Genomic DNA, 15332 nt, shown 5'->3' on the forward strand with positions numbered 1-15332 from the left:
TGTAGAAATTATCGTAACAGTTATCCTACCAATAAAGTGCCATGCGGCTCATCCATTCACTTCGACTCCAACATTATATCACAAACTAGCTGACATTCACAGAAACTGTCACAAGCAAAATGAACAATGACTGACTCATGGCGACCGGGAGAATCCACTCAACCTCTTTTTGATACATTTGATTTTGACGGTCTTGATTTCACTGACGCAGCTCAGCATTACATCTTCCCCACAGACATAACTTTCTTAAACTTCGACGCAACCCTTCAAAACGACTTTAATATAGCACAGACTACAGGGTCTCAGCCAATACAACTCAAAGTTTCTCAAGAGCAGGATGATCCGGCTCAAGACAGCGAAGGTTCGTCACAGCAGGTTGACGGTCGAGCGGTAAAACGGAGAGCACATCGCAAGTCTCGGACTGGATGCCGAACATGTAAGCGAAGACGAGTAAAATGCGACGAAGTTCATCCTCAATGCGGAAATTGTGCTCATCTTGCCCTTCCGTGCTCTTTTCAACCTCCGATCTCAATACACGAAAAAGTGTCTACAATGGCTCGCTCAAGTCTTGGTTTGGATGAGTTAGTAACTTCGGCAACTTTACACACACAAGCCGAGCGACCAGCCGGCACGGCTTTTCAGTTTGGCTCCACAATAACCGGGAACAACAACGGAATAGTTGGAGCAGCAGCGGCTGGGTTCAAATTGACAGTTGAAGATCTTAAATTGATGCACATCTACACTCTATACGTTAACAGTTCAATTTCGATTATGCACGAAACAGGCGTCAACATATGGAAAGAAAAAGTGCCCGATTTGGCTTTTAAAAATCAGCATTTGCTATGCGCGGTTCTCGTATTCAGCGCTACTTATTTGATCCGTGACAAGCAGGACGCTCCCGATCCTGAGCGTAGTGCTTTAGTTGCTCGAAGGTTAGAATTACAGGTGGAAGGTATTCGACTACTTAAAGTGCTCTTGCAGCAGCCTGTGAACAAAGAAATTGCCGATTCCGCATTTTTAGCGCTCTACATTTTTATGCTCGATGCCATTGCAAATCTGCCGACAATTTACCAAGCGAAAGTAGCTGGAATACCAACTACCCAAACAACAGTGCAGTTTTTGACCGGTTCGAAATGGCTTAACTTGATTCGCGGCCTTTGCTGCGTCATGAGAGCCGTGTGGCCATTACAGAAAGGCAGTCTGTCGTACGATTTTGTATACCACGAGTTTTACGATCTTCCTCTACCAAGACTGAAAATAGACACAAAGGGGCTAGCTAAAGACCTTGTACCGTTTTCGATCCGAAAGCACTACATTCTTTCAGCGAGTGGTTTTTTGACATTCAAACCCGGCAATATTTCGCCATGGGGAAATTATAATAGGCCACCATCAAAAGAAGACAGATGGCTATACGACGAAGACGATATGGCAGATTTATACCCACTTCCATTTACTTCTCCCGTCTTAATTCCTTGCTGGTTGCTCTCAAAGTTTAAGATGCTTATTGTAGCTGGCCGCAACCGCGTCATGTCGCTGATATGTGTTGGACTTGGCTTGCTTGACGCTCGTTTTTTTGAAGCATTCCATGCAAATGATATTGCAGCTCATCGATACGTTGCTGAGTTCTACCGAGCAGCAAGGCAGTTTGCAAAATGCAATCGCGATGATGTATGGTGGTTTCGTAATCTTGCCGAGTCTCTGGATGTTGTTATTCCAACAGAAATTACAGATCCTCGTTCTAGCTCAAGCACAAGTTCTGCGACATGATGTAAAAGAGCGATAATAGTAATAGATTATTGGTACAATACCCTGAGTTTCTGAATCCTTGAGACTTGCTAACAACTAAACCTTAAATTCGACATTGAAAAAAAAACACGAAAAATTGAAAATCATTCGAGAAGGCGATTTGATTTTGCTTTCTTCGCCAAAAGCCCCTGTCGTCCGCCATGAGTTCGACGCCTGCTCGCAGTCGAGATCGCAAATCGACTGGGACTCTGAAGAAAGGTCGTTCCCCTGGCAAGAAATCACAGTCTGGATCCTCATCCTCGTTGTCCCAGCGAAAACTGCCACCGGGCAAAGCTGGCAAGGCACTGCTGATTGACCCGCAGCCGGTATGGCATACTGCTGATGTTTTGTCAAGTCTGCCTGAGACGACAGACGGAATCGCGTTGGACGCTGACCAAAAGGCAAAATTGCTTGTCCAAGCTGCTGAGCTTTTGGAAACTGAGACCGAGAACTATGCTGCTGCATCAGCAGGGTCGTCGTCTCAGAAGCAATTTCTATCTGAAATTATGAACGCGGGGACTCTTTCTGATCGAATCTCGGCTCTTACATTGCTGATCCAGGAGTCGCCGCTGCATTCAACTAGATCATTGACTGGTTTACTAGCACTTGCGAAAAAGAAAAACAGAACTGCTGCTTTACAAGCAGTCGAGGCTCTTAAAGATTTGTTTGCTAACGGAAACGTGCTTCCAGACCGTAAACTTGTTTGGTTTACGAACAGGCCGGATAACGCGCTTTCGTATTTGACGAAAGTCGCATTTGACAAGCATGTCGACTCAGAAACTAGCAAAATCGCAAACCAGCACTTACTTCTTTGGGCCTTTGAAGACTGGTTAAAGCAGTTTTACTTTTCGTTTGTTCAGTTGCTCGAAGTCCTAAGTCATGATGCAGTCGTTCACGTTCGAACCAGCAGTCTGGCTGATATCATGGATTTAATCCGCGACAAACCAGAGCAGGAAGTTAACTTGCTGAGGCTTGGAGTAAACAAGCTCGGCGATGCAGACAAACAGATTGCATCCAAGGCTTCACATCTCATTCTCACGCTCGAGCAGGCGCATCCGGCTATGAAACGGGTCATTGTCAACTCTATCTCTGAGCTCATTTTTAGACCAAACTCAGACTATCACGCCAGATACTATGCTACGATTACACTTAACCAGACAATTGTGACAAATAAGGACACAGAACTTGCAAACAGGCTGATTGACATCTATTTCACGCTCTTTGAGCGGCTGCTTGCTGAATCGAAACACACAAAAGACGAAGCGATGGCAGAGAAAAAGGTCAAAAAAGGTAGATGGAAAGATAAAGAAAAAGGCAAAGGCCCCGCAAAACAGATATCGCAACAACAGAGGATCAAACACTCAATTGAAGCGCAAGAGGAGGCAAATATGCGACTGATTTCTGCTATTTTGACTGGTCTCAACCGCGCATTCCCATATTCTTCTCTGGACGACAGTATTTTCAAGTCTCATCTCGAAGTGATTTATAACGTTACTCGATCCGGAAATTTTAACACCAAAATACAGGCTCTCATGCTGTTGTACCAGATTTCTTCGGCATCTCAGATTCAATCCGATCGATTTTATCAAACTCTGTATGAGAGTTTGATTGATCCACGAATCATATTGTCATCAAAGCAGGCTCTGTATCTGAATTTGGTATTCAAGGCTGTCAAGAACGATATTAATCCTGACCGGGTGAAGGCTTTTGCTAAGCGGTTAGTTCAAGTTGCGGCCGAGACTCAAAATGTCGGATTCTGTGCTGGTGTCATTTATCTTTTACGGGAGGTAGGCTTATATTTTAAGAAATACTGAAAGGAGGACTAATTGAATAGGTTGAGGGTGCCGCGCCATATCTACGAAGTCTGATTACAGACGCACCAGACAATGGTGACTCAGATGAAGAAAATTTTAAGGACGTACCGGAGGAAGACGACATCAAGCTCGAGTCGGAAGAACCATCATCTGTGGTGGCCAAACCATCTGCGTTGGAATATGACGGCAAAATACACAACCCGTTGCGAGCAAATGCGTCAGCAAGCTGTCTATGGGAACTGCTTCCACTGACACAGCATTACCATCCAACCATCACCCACTTTGCCACGCACTTGATGTCCCACACTGATCCTGGCGCGCGACCGGATCTTGCACTACACACGCTCACACATTTCCTTGACCGGTTCGTGTACAAGTCGCCGAAGACCAAAACAGGCAAGACAGGCGGCGCAGGCAGTATCATGCAGCCTCTTACCGGTAGTGCAGCATACACCAGCAAGAACGTGCTTTTATTATCGACCAAGTCTGCGCGTCAGACGGTACCGGTCGTCAACGGTGTTGATTGGGCACAGTTGTCTACAGTCAAGTCAGAGAATCCAGACGAGATGTTTTTTGCCAAATATTTTGTTAGCAAAGGATTCAAGCCTATAGTCAAAAAAGAGAAAGGCAATATCGAGGATCAAGATCTTGATGATGAGGAGGCAGAAGACATTGCCGAAGGAGAGATTTGGGATGCGATGGTCAAGAGCCGTAACGATCTTGGCGATGTCGAAGACGGTGGAAGCGATAGCGACGACGAAGGGTTTGCCGAAGCTCTTGCTGGCTCCGACGACGATGAGATTGAGTTTGACGAGGACGTTGAGGGTGAAGAGGGCGGAGATGACGCCGACGAGGACGACGAGAACGACGAGGTTGCGTTTGTCGAAAGTGACGACGAGGACGACGAAGATGGCAGAGACGAGGATTCAGACGGCGGCGATACCGAGCTTGCAGCCATGTTTGAAGCCGAAAACGAAGCCGCACGAGAAGCCGAGTCGGAAGAGGAAGTCGCTATTAAAACTCCAAAGACTAAGAAACATCCAAAGACAAAGTCGAAGCGCAAGACTGCGGACGCGGACGAGGAGGAGTCTTTGGCAAAGGCGATCGAGACTAAACGTCGGCGCAAGATCAAGGATCTGCCAATGTTTGCATCCGCTGACGACTACAAAGACATGCTTTCTGGTTCGGATGCCGATTGATTGCGAGATGGATCTCTCCATGTACATTTTGAGAAAGACGCATAAATGGCTTCATTAATTTTCAGGGTTGTTTGGTATATGTAATACTGTGTACAGTAAACTGGAATCTATTGTTTATATTCCCATATTTAAATCTACACATTGTTTCGGGTAGTGATGATGCGCGGCAAGAGACTGGCCCACTTTGGCTGGATAAACAGACTCGTAGCATCGCAAACTACAACTCCGGCCCTCTCCTTTGTCGGCGCGGTTTCGAATGTCGCCGCAGCCCATACTTTCCGACCCTTTGCCTCCGTGACTTTTGCGCGCAAAATGTAGATATTATTAGGCGGCGCTGCGTTTCTAAAGTTCATGCTCAGATTTGCAGTGACGCCGATCTGGTTTGGCAGCGCGGTAAAAGCACAGCCGCCTAGGCCTTCGTCCATCACTCTGTATTCATTGTCAGCATCTCATTGTGTTTATATCAAAGTCTAACTTACATTGTTAACAAGCCGCCGTGCACAATGCCCGGATGGCCGCATAAATTTTCACCCAGGTGCATGACAGCAACTAATTCACGATCATCGTGATTGACCCACATATAAGGCGCAACACTGATCTTGCCTTTGCCTCCCAGCGCACCGGCTGTCAAAGTTTCTGTCATTAAGTCCACTATTTGATCTTTATGTGGCCGCAGCTCATGAAACTTTGGATTTGCCCGTAGAGTCTTCACCAACTCCATATCCTCAATCGTCGTCTCCACCTCGATCTCATGAGGGTCTACTTCAATCACTTTTTCCATCGCCTTTGCTTCCTCGACCTCGCGGGACTGGGCCTGTGCAGCGACCGCAAAACTGACACCAAAGCACGCGACTGGAACAATTAAACCAATAAACGTAATTCGTGTCGCAATCCCTAGACCCTTAACCAACTTTGACCGCGGCTTCTTCGGGCCAGCAGTTGTGCCTACGAAACGAAGCCTCACAACCGTTACACCAGATCGCTCAAACATTCTTGGTAAGACTGACGTGCTTCGATTCCGAAAAAACGAGTACGATCTAAACCGCAGCATGTTCATAGCCATTGTCGCACAGATACAAATGCTCTCTCTTGCTCAAAATTAGTAAATTATTCGCTGTAGGGCAAGCTAACCATGCACTTTGTCTACTGTCCAGCCCCTCCCCGCAACATTTAACTTCGCAACACGATTCTGAACACTACCAATATCCATTTACGAATTGATTTACGCCTAACCTACTTTTACTATTCTATTCCTTTTCTTCAACAAATCCATTCAATGCGAAACTTGCAGGTCAGCCGCATACAGTGAGGCGTCAATTTTTTGACCGCTCTAAACGTCTATTGACAAATACAACATATTTGGCGTACGTAACAGCAATTGTACCAAAACCAGCAAATTACGTGGCATTTTGCGTAGCAACTATTGACAAAAATACCATTTTGAATGTTGAGGCTTTAGTAGCAGAATTAATTACGGCATAAAGGCTAATCTTTTAAATGGGCTATTGAACGGTTTGAAAAAACTGCAACGGAGTAATTCTGTACACGGGATTACTCATGTAGCGCGTTCTGGATCCATATAGTCTTGCATAGCTAATATTTTATCGAACCACATGGTGATGCTTTGCCTGTATATGACTTGGCTCAGTAGCTGTTAAAATCTGCCTTGCCAAGTGTTCCCTTGTAACAGGGTTGTATCATCAGTCATAACAAGAGAGCAACGAGTGCACATAACGTTGTACACAGAACGGACGATCAGAACATAATGAATAATGAAGGCGGACAGCGAAGTCAAAATTCCATCAGAGTAGAGAGCCAGTTGTAGAATAGACTATCGATTATAGCAGCGAGACTTAAGAACCAAGCATCACAGCGAGTGCGACCACTGCAACCAGTAGCACAAGAGTGGTTGATCAGGCCAAGAAGAGAGTGGTTGATCAGGCCAAGAAGAGAGTGGAATTTTGAGCGCCAGAGTCCAAAGGACAGAAGCTGATGGTCGGCAGGCCGAAACAGACAGAGTAGCATCAACTGCACGGTACACGAGATGTTTACAACAGAAGAAATGGACCGGTAGTGGAAAGTTTTACAGAATAGAACAGACAAAACAGACAAAACAGACAAAACAGACAAAACAGACAAAACAGACAAAACAGACAAAACAGACAAAACAGACAAAACAGTTCATGGAGCGTCCTGGACTATGGATAGAACGGTATTCTGATAAGATTGATGAGAAAAGAACGTGAATTACTGACAAATTTGCTGTGCTGGTGATGTGTATGGAGAGAGTAGAGAGACAGCGCGTTAGGAAGTTGGACAGGGGGACGGGCGTCGTATGGTCTTGGGCGACACTACGCGTGGGTTAAGGGTGGGTCTGTGCGTCAACTCAAAATAGAACTGATACGGTGATTACAGAGTCTCTGTGATTTTGGTAATGTAATTGGGAGTCGCTGAATGATTACGACACTTATAACTTGCTCATTTGCTAACAGCACCGCTGCAGCGTTTTTATAACCTTCAGCCAACTGAAAAGTAGACTAGATAGAGTAAGGATTCCGACGACTGCATCGCTTGCGTGTTAGAAACAATATAATAAGCAATATGAAGTCTGTTCTGAAAACACGTGTTGAGCTGCAGAATACACGTTAAATTTCTGTGACTCTTAGCCAAATTTATTTACACGCTTCTAGTTCGGGAAGTCAACGCATCAAGAAATGTTACAAAGCCTTCGTCTTGTTCCTGGCACGTGCTGGCTTTCTCTGCTAATAAAGTAACCTATTCAGGCTTTAACAGACAAAACCGACCAAGAAATCAGTGAAAATTACTTATAGATTTAAAATTACATACAGACAGTTTAAAACGCGTTTTATTCTATTTGGTCGTGCGCAACGGAGACTAGTTAGTACTCGAAGAACACATTAGACCCTGATCCTGGATCGACTAACTGCTTTCGGATGGGGATCACCAGAATGCGTATGGCGTTTTTTTTTTTGCGTATTTATATGTACACACCACTGCTCACCTTCCAACTTTCTCGAGCTTATATTTGTACAGCATTACTTTGTAAATTTAACGCAATTAGCACTACAGCTGTAATTAAGAAAATCTTTTGCGATAAAATACTACTCTGCTTAACATTTATACGCTGAAACGTACTGCAATGGCTCATGCATAATCTGTTCACTTGAAAACAGCAATGAGTAAGTCAAATCCCGTTGTTAACATCAATTTTGATGCTGACAGATATATAAAACTTGTGAAACATTTTGCAATAGTTTTGGCAGAGTAAGAATGATCAAATAAAAGCAACCAATGGCAAACAAACGGTCATCGACCAGTTTGCCGGCTTGATGTTGCAGTGTTTACTATATTTTTGTTGTAATCAGAGTAAGTCTCCCTACTGCTAAATTTGAATGGCTAGAAACACGTGCTGATTCTGCTTTTGAAAGACTCGCCACTATTTCCATATGAGCTCTTACAAAATACTGTACGAGACATAGTGGCGCTCAATATAGCATTTCAATCGTAGTTAAATTTTAGCTAATTCGTTAAAAATTGAGCACATCTTGTTAATAGCATATAGCTTGTTCACGAGCTTATGCAGTCAATCTCAGTTCTCTGTTTTTGTAATTATTGACTGCACGGGATCTAGTTAACATACAGCAGCAGATGCATCCAGAGCCTTACCCTAACCTTTATATCAGTACAAGCACCAAACCCCCAGCGGCACATTTTTAGTACTAACCCCTCAAACTACAATGCTTAATAAACCCTAGTTAAATGGATTTTGCCCTAGACATGGGTCGTGACTGCGATTTACTGCTTGGGAACCACAGGCCACATCACCCCATGTATGTGAATTAACGACCACGGTGAAGCGTCAACATTTCTCAATAGCGACTTCAAATCAACACCTTTTGTCAACAAATTTAATCAGTTAACAATGGGTATGCTAACAAGTGAAATCGTCGTTCACGATCGATTCTAATCATTTTTCTTAATAGGTCGCGTTATTCGTAATCAGCGAAAAGGTGCGGGTTCAATCTTTACTTCGCACACCCGTCTCCGCAAAGGCGCTGCCAAGTTGAGAACTTTGGACTACTCCGAGCGTCATGGATATGTCAGAGGTGTTGTTAAGGAGATTATCCACGATCCTGGCCGAGGTGCTCCTCTTGCCAAGGTTGTTTTCCGTGATCCTTACAAGTACAGATTGAGAGAAGAGACTTTCATTGCCAACGAGGGAATCTACACTGGTCAGTTCATTTATGCCGGAAAGAAGGCTGCTCTGAATGTTGGAAATGTTCTTCCTCTTTCGTCTGTTCCCGAGGGAACTATTGTCAGCAACGTTGAGGAAAAGGTTGGTGACAGAGGTGCGCTTGCCAGAACCTCTGGTAACTATGCTATTGTTATTGGACACAACGCCGATGAGGGTAAGACTCGTCTGAAGTTGCCTTCGGGAGCTAAGAAAATTGTTTCATCTGATGCGCGTGGTGTCATTGGTGTCGTCGCTGGAGGTGGTCGTGTTGACAAGCCTATGTTGAAGGCTGGTCGTGCATTCCACAAGTACAGAGTCAAGAGAAACTCGTGGCCAAAGACTAGAGGTGTTGCCATGAACCCTGTCGACCATCCTCACGGTGGTGGTAACCATCAGCACATTGGTAAGGCTTCTACCATCAGCAGAGGAGCTGTTGCTGGACAGAAGGCTGGTCTCATTGCTGCCAGAAGAACTGGTCTGCTTAGAGGTACTCAGAAGACCAAGGATTAAGGGTTTATGTAGATGTACAGTTTATAATGGACTATTTCAGTCTGTTTATCTAAAAATTTAATATTTGTCTGACGGTTCTTATGACTTCTATAAGTTTATTAGATTTTATATAAGCGTAAGACAGCAAATTTTTAAACGCCATTTTAAGTACAATTTATCAAAACCACAAGCGTGCTACTTTCTTACTGGAAAATCTCAGGTGCAATAGTTTTTATCTCGTCAAACTCGCGAATCTCGAAATGCCCTGCCGGGGTAGCCGGAGACTTGTCCAACGGGTCAATATACTGGATTGTGACCTTCCACCCAAATTCTTTAGCCCCTTTAATATTCACTGTTTTGTGTCAGAATCATATATTACGTCTGTTTCAGTGACTTACCAGGACTGTCGTCGATAAAGTAGCACTTGTCCTTTGAAATCGCACCGGCATCTCTCATAGCTGGAAAGAATTAGCAAATGTGAACAAAAATCGAATTGAAACTTTCCTCTTTCAAACATCTCTGGCTTTGGTTTGCAAATCAAAACTGGCTCGCCGTAGTCACAGAACGTAACTCCTAGATCTGATCAGTACAAGCCTTGCCAGGGTTGTAGCATATATACTCACCGTCAAACAAGTCTTCAACACCAAGGGCTTTGATAACGCGTCTAAGTACTATCAATACCGCATTATGAAATCTCATAATTTCAAAACATACGCAGCGTGCGTTTTGTAAGCGTTAGTGAAGAGCCAGAGCTTGACCTTTGATTTATCTATTGACTGCAAAAACGAACGCAGTTTCGGATCTTTAATTATGCTCAGCAAATGATGTAAAACAAGACCATCAATCTCGAACCAACCTGGCTTGATTACTTCCGCAATAGGCAATGCGTCATCGACTTTGCTGTTGTACTCTAATGGATCTGGTTCTCCGTTAAAGACGTCTTATATGATCACGATTTCACTGACCAATTTCATGATGGCGCACTTTAAAGTTAGTACTGATTTGTGATCGGTCGACGTTTTAAATATACCTAATCCTTCAATTGCAAGACCGTATTCCTAGAGTACTGGTATGAGAATTATAAATACTGACATTACACTCAAGTTTACCTTGTAGTAGCGCTGATGCAACGTACTAGCCTCCTCAAACGGCAAGTCCAACTTGTCCATAAAGTAGTCATCGATAAGCTTTGCCATAATGTCATGAATCTTGTATGAACGAGGATATAGACCTTTTAAAAGTCATTAGTTCATACGATGAGGCGATCATAAAGTTCATATGTATAAAACAGACTCACAGTTGTCTATATCAAAGAAAAACACTGCTCTCTCGTCTATCGGTTGTTGTCCAGTCATTATAATATATCAGTAAACGATGCAAGAAGTCAGTGTATGCTTAGTTGTGACAAGGACACAAGTTTAATTGTTGACCTCGAGAACGTGGAACATTTTTAACTTTAGAGTTAACAATGCGGCTCAGGCGTTGAAAGCATGTGCAATTCTCGATGACAACGTTGGTAACAGCTAATTATATTGCTTCGATGAGATCCCTCTTGAAACTCTTCGTTACAGAATATTTCGTTTTTGTTGTAACACTCTTCAATCGGATTGCCTGAAGGTTTGTCCTGAGGCAAATATGTTTGAACTGAGTGCATCTCTCGTCGAAACCGAAGTCTCCCTTCATATTTACTTTTTTTGTTAATGAAGACGAATTGAATTAAATATTTTACTAGGAATGTTGTCAGTGAAATAGTAATTTTTTGCGAGAGGCCAGTGTTTTTAATCTTTTGACACGGGGCAAGACAAGTTGTTTCAACAAATCTGATCTTTGAAAACGTTTCTGGCTTTGACTTGAAGATAAGAGGCGGCATTGCACAGGCCAAAAATCATTATGCTCATATAGGCTATTGCATCAGACATCCAAAGTCTGTGTTAACTTCAATATTTGATACCGCGATACCCAGAGTTTTCGTAATGCGCCTATAAAGTACTCATAGACAGTTCGATTTTGTCACTAAAACCCGGAGACATATGAAGCATGCTTGACGAAGAGCCATAGTTTAGCATGTTGTCTAACAGCAGCACAGATGCAAACTAATGGTTTGAAGTCGTTACCGCACCGCAGCTTTGGATCCGTACTGTCGTTTGTTAAACGACAAGTTAAGCAGATTGTGTTAAGCTTTGACTGACCAGGTTCAAAAGAATCAGCTTTTCAGTGCAGCCTTGGCTTATGGTTGTACGGTAGTGTATCTAGATAGACGTTAGCTTTAAACAGTTTCTGCGAAATTTGACTGACCGAACGCATGACGTCGAAATGAATGAAAACAATTCCAATTGCCGAGACTGCTGGCATTAGCCGAATCGTTCATGCTTCATACGTCTTAATTGACCATGGACTTGGCCATAAATGAACTTGATTTACAAAATAATAAAGCTTAAGCAACTCGCTAGCTTTATTAGACGGTGGAGATGGACCTTTAAAAGCTGTTCACTGAAAAGATCTGTCTGTTATTAATCTGTTTTAAGCTGATATCTTGTACATTCAAGTGCGTGACCGGAAGACTTTAGATCCGGATCACGCGACTTTGAGTTAAAATTTACTCACTATTGTCTATTGTTTGCTTAGTGGTGCTGTGTTGTCCTTACGCATTAACTCTATAATAAATGTATCAACGCTTGCAGATACGAAGATCAAGTTTTATGGTTCAGCCCTCGCGAAATAAACTGGGACAAACAATTACTTAAATACAGCACTGTTTTGCATTTACGCTACATGTAATTAATACTGTTGATTTGTGCTCTAAAAAATAAAAGTAGTACGAACTTTGTAATTGTTAACACATCAAGCAAGTACGTTGAGTTTATGGCATATATGGCATGATAGTGTAGCTAATAATGCATAAATGCAAACACATTTTGTCTTGCGACGCGTCGATTCAGAGCTTCACAACTCGACTTTCTCTTCGCTTCTCATTATTTACATCCTCAACACCGTCATGACTGAAGTTGCTCCAACTCAAGATCCATCGTCTCAAGGCAACCCTTACTCTTTTGATCCAGTTGCTGAATACCAGAAACTGCTTGACTTAAGAGCAAAGGTGCAGGCAGGCGTGTACCCGCAATTTTCCATCCGATCGCGGCAACCTGAAGAACGTGGCTCTCCGCGATCGACTAACCAGGCACCTGCTGCATATGATGAGCGTGATTATCGACAGAAACAAGAGGCAGATGGGTATCGGCCGTATCCACCGGGACCGCCTCGTGATGGATATGAGGAGTTGAAAAGAAAGCGCGAATGGGAAAGCCATGCACAAGTTGAAGATGAACGATTAAAGCGACGGCATCAGTCACCCGGGTATACTTTGCCTTATGGTGAAACCGGTAGGCCACTGTCGTATGCTTCAGCAGATCAGCCTCCTCCTCCTGTGCCTTCGGCCGGTCCCCGCCATGACGACTATGGGCGACCGATCCAGGCCGATCCATACGCGACACATGTTCCACCACCAGCACAACAATATGGCCGACCACCTGCGCACCAGCCGTACTATGATGCTGCGCCTCAAAATCGATCAGGTCCCCACGGGCCGACAGTACAAATGACAACTGCAGTTCTTCCAGCGGGTGTTATCGTTGAAGAGGGTTTTACCAGAGATGCACAACGAGGCTACGAACTGTACATTCCTTCTGCTGCGAAGAAAGGTCGATACTTGTCAACCTCGTTCAATCCTGCTCCTTCTGCGCCTTCAGGGCCACCACACGCACCGGTATCTGCGCCGGCATATGGTAGTTATAACGCTCCGTACGGTGCAATGCGAGGACCGCCTCCAGTGGCCCCGCCAGTGATTTCTCACTGGCCGCCGTATCCGTCGGAGTCGTCGTCGGATCAGCTTGTTTAGGCTTTCTTGTTTATGACTGTATTCTCGCTGAGGTCTGGATGGTTGTAATTGAGCGCATATGCTGGGATTATGTGCACTACATATTTTAATACTTGACGAACTGGCTGGTTGCTATGGTAAATGATATTTAGTTTAAAATCTGAGTTTTGCTTTGAGTTTTTTTTTCTGGAGATTAATATAAGAAATTCTGTTTGATTTTCTGTTTTTTGCCTATGATGCTCAGTTTCGTTTCTCACTTTTAAACTGAAACCTGTAACTCCCGACGTCTTTGTTTCTGACTTGACCCAAGTTTACTGTTGCTTATGTTGATGCGATCGTACTACGATTTGACGTAGATTCCAATTGGCACTTGGGACCAACCCATAGATTATAAAAGTACAAGAAAACTATCGACATCGCATAATATATCGTACATTTCATTAAGAATTTTAAAATTCAGTAAGTTTTCAAGCAACAACAATTGTACAGATCTATCAACCGTTAAGACTCAAAAATGTTGGTGGGAATGTTGTGAAGCAACCAGGTGAGCGAAGACCATTTGCCATCAGGTCTAATGCGTAACTGTTCCAGTTCATGGCAACAATCATCTGCCGTCTTGCCGAGCTCTATGCCGCGCTCAATTGCGTCGTAAACCGCTCGTTGCCGCTGGAATTTTCTGCTCTGGGCAGATCTTGCGCCTCCTCGCCATGCGGTTCCGTGCTGGGACTCGAGGACCCGGATAGCGGGGCCGCCGTTAAGGCCGTCTGCGTATTCGAGCCACATGTCTTTTACGCTTCTGACATTGATTGCCATTGCGTACATGAGTGTTCCAGGCTCGGTCCGTTGTGGGGCTGGTCTTGGTATCGGATTCGGTATTGGAGCGGCTGGCGGAGGTAGTGGGCGCCGGACGATGTTGTTCTGTGAGTTTGAAGATTGCTGCATTGCCATGAGATTGTTGGAGTTGTTATTGATTGAACTCATGCTTATGCTGCCCATATGCGTATTGCCTGAGCCTACATTCGTAGGTATGTGAGCATTAGAAACCGGTCTCTGAAGCGGTATAATTGGAGACGCGTGCATCTGTGCCATTGGCGGGGGCTGTCGTCGCTGGTCAGGAATGATGTTTGTAGACACGTTACTCGGAGTTGCTGTCATCAGCGGTGGTGCGTTTGTGTTCAAAGACGAGGTATTGATCGTCGGATCGCGCATTCGAGAGACCTGGTCCATCACACGACGCGCAGCCTCGTTTATGACGTCGACGTCGCGTTCAATGTCAGAGATATTACGCTGCGGTGTCCGGTGCTGCAGCAGCTCGACCGTATTTACGCTCTCTAATCTTAGCTGCTGCCGCATGCGTTCAGCTTCTTGAAAAAAATCTCTCCTGACAGCTTTGAGTTCGTCACCAAGTCCATCGATTTGACCGCGTAAATCGTCGAGTTTATCGTTCACTTCGGACACCATTTCGTTCACTCCGGAGACTTGCTCAACGTACTCCGCATGTTCGGTTCTCACAGTTTCAGTCAGATACTGTATTTCATTCGCAAGTCTGCCGAGAACATTATTATGCATTGTCGCTGTGTTTTGCACATGGTTCTTTATGTCGTTGATTGTAGCCTGCAGCTGATCTTCAGTGCTTGAACTCGTAGGCGGACTTCCGTTAAGAATGCGGTCGTCCCACCGGGGCATTTCGCCCGTTCTGGACATCTAAACTATACGCTTCTGTTAGTTTCACATCTCTTCAAGCTGTAGACAGAGAAAAGACGCGTTACCTTGTTTGTTTATATTTTGATGGATTTGGAAACAGAGTTGGGATGAGCCAAAAATGTCGGATCGTCAAAAGGGAGATTCGATACGACTCAAAAGATGAATCTGTGTTGATAGTATTCTGGGGACACAATTCAGATACTATTCACGTA

At 44.2% G+C, this 15332-nt stretch overlaps 7 protein-coding genes across 7 annotated transcripts; 4 read left to right on the forward strand and 3 right to left on the reverse strand.

Annotated features, from left to right (window-relative positions):
- Window positions 1-79: 79 nt before the first annotated feature.
- Window positions 80-1809, forward strand: V1512DRAFT_266484 (uncharacterized protein). Its single transcript, XM_066917105.1, has one exon. It carries the CDS (start codon window positions 127-129, stop codon window positions 1765-1767), a length of 1641 nt encoding a protein of 546 aa, XP_066769898.1. The 5' UTR covers window positions 80-126; the 3' UTR covers window positions 1768-1809.
- A 56-nt stretch (window positions 1810-1865) lies between these two features.
- Window positions 1866-4925, forward strand: V1512DRAFT_277663 (CBF/Mak21 family-domain-containing protein). The gene is made up of 2 exons (XM_066917925.1): window positions 1866-3572; window positions 3620-4925. The coding sequence occupies exons 1-2, from the start codon at window positions 1947-1949 to the stop codon at window positions 4796-4798; spliced, it is 2805 nt and encodes a 934-aa protein (XP_066769899.1). The 5' UTR covers window positions 1866-1946; the 3' UTR covers window positions 4799-4925.
- V1512DRAFT_55836 (HotDog domain-containing protein) lies at window positions 4866-6225 on the reverse strand. Its single transcript, XM_066918434.1, has 2 exons — window positions 5278-6225; window positions 4866-5227 (listed from the first exon to the last, which is right to left on the reverse strand). Exons 1-2 carry the CDS (start codon window positions 5859-5861, stop codon window positions 4933-4935), a joined length of 879 nt encoding a protein of 292 aa, XP_066769900.1. The 5' UTR covers window positions 5862-6225; the 3' UTR covers window positions 4866-4932.
- A 2443-nt stretch (window positions 6226-8668) lies between these two features.
- V1512DRAFT_277664 (60S ribosomal protein uL2) lies at window positions 8669-9719 on the forward strand. Its single transcript, XM_066917926.1, has 2 exons — window positions 8669-8745; window positions 8803-9719. Exons 1-2 carry the CDS (start codon window positions 8742-8744, stop codon window positions 9561-9563), a joined length of 765 nt encoding a protein of 254 aa, XP_066769901.1. The 5' UTR covers window positions 8669-8741; the 3' UTR covers window positions 9564-9719.
- V1512DRAFT_266492 (Haloacid dehalogenase-like hydrolase-domain-containing protein) lies at window positions 9630-11019 on the reverse strand. The gene is made up of 10 exons (XM_066917106.1): window positions 10840-11019; window positions 10652-10773; window positions 10573-10600; window positions 10508-10525; window positions 10399-10461; window positions 10257-10344; window positions 10166-10206; window positions 10049-10115; window positions 9941-10002; window positions 9630-9894 (listed from the first exon to the last, which is right to left on the reverse strand). Exons 1-10 carry the CDS (start codon window positions 10895-10897, stop codon window positions 9746-9748), a joined length of 696 nt encoding a protein of 231 aa, XP_066769902.1. The 5' UTR covers window positions 10898-11019; the 3' UTR covers window positions 9630-9745.
- Window positions 11020-12462: 1443 nt separating this feature from the next.
- Window positions 12463-13889, forward strand: V1512DRAFT_266504 (uncharacterized protein). Its single transcript, XM_066917107.1, has one exon. It carries the CDS (start codon window positions 12538-12540, stop codon window positions 13435-13437), a length of 900 nt encoding a protein of 299 aa, XP_066769903.1. The 5' UTR covers window positions 12463-12537; the 3' UTR covers window positions 13438-13889.
- Window positions 13774-15243, reverse strand: V1512DRAFT_266505 (transcriptional activator of glycolytic enzymes-domain-containing protein). Its single transcript, XM_066917108.1, has one exon. The coding sequence runs from the start codon at window positions 15118-15120 to the stop codon at window positions 13918-13920; it is 1203 nt and encodes a 400-aa protein (XP_066769904.1). The 5' UTR covers window positions 15121-15243; the 3' UTR covers window positions 13774-13917.
- Window positions 15244-15332: the final 89 nt, after the last annotated feature.

The sequence above is a fragment of the Lipomyces arxii genome (assembly GCF_038497795.1).
Source record: "Lipomyces arxii strain Phaff 12-163 unplaced genomic scaffold V1512scaffold_19, whole genome shotgun sequence".
Lineage (NCBI taxonomy): Eukaryota > Fungi > Ascomycota > Lipomycetes > Lipomycetales > Lipomycetaceae > Lipomyces > Lipomyces arxii.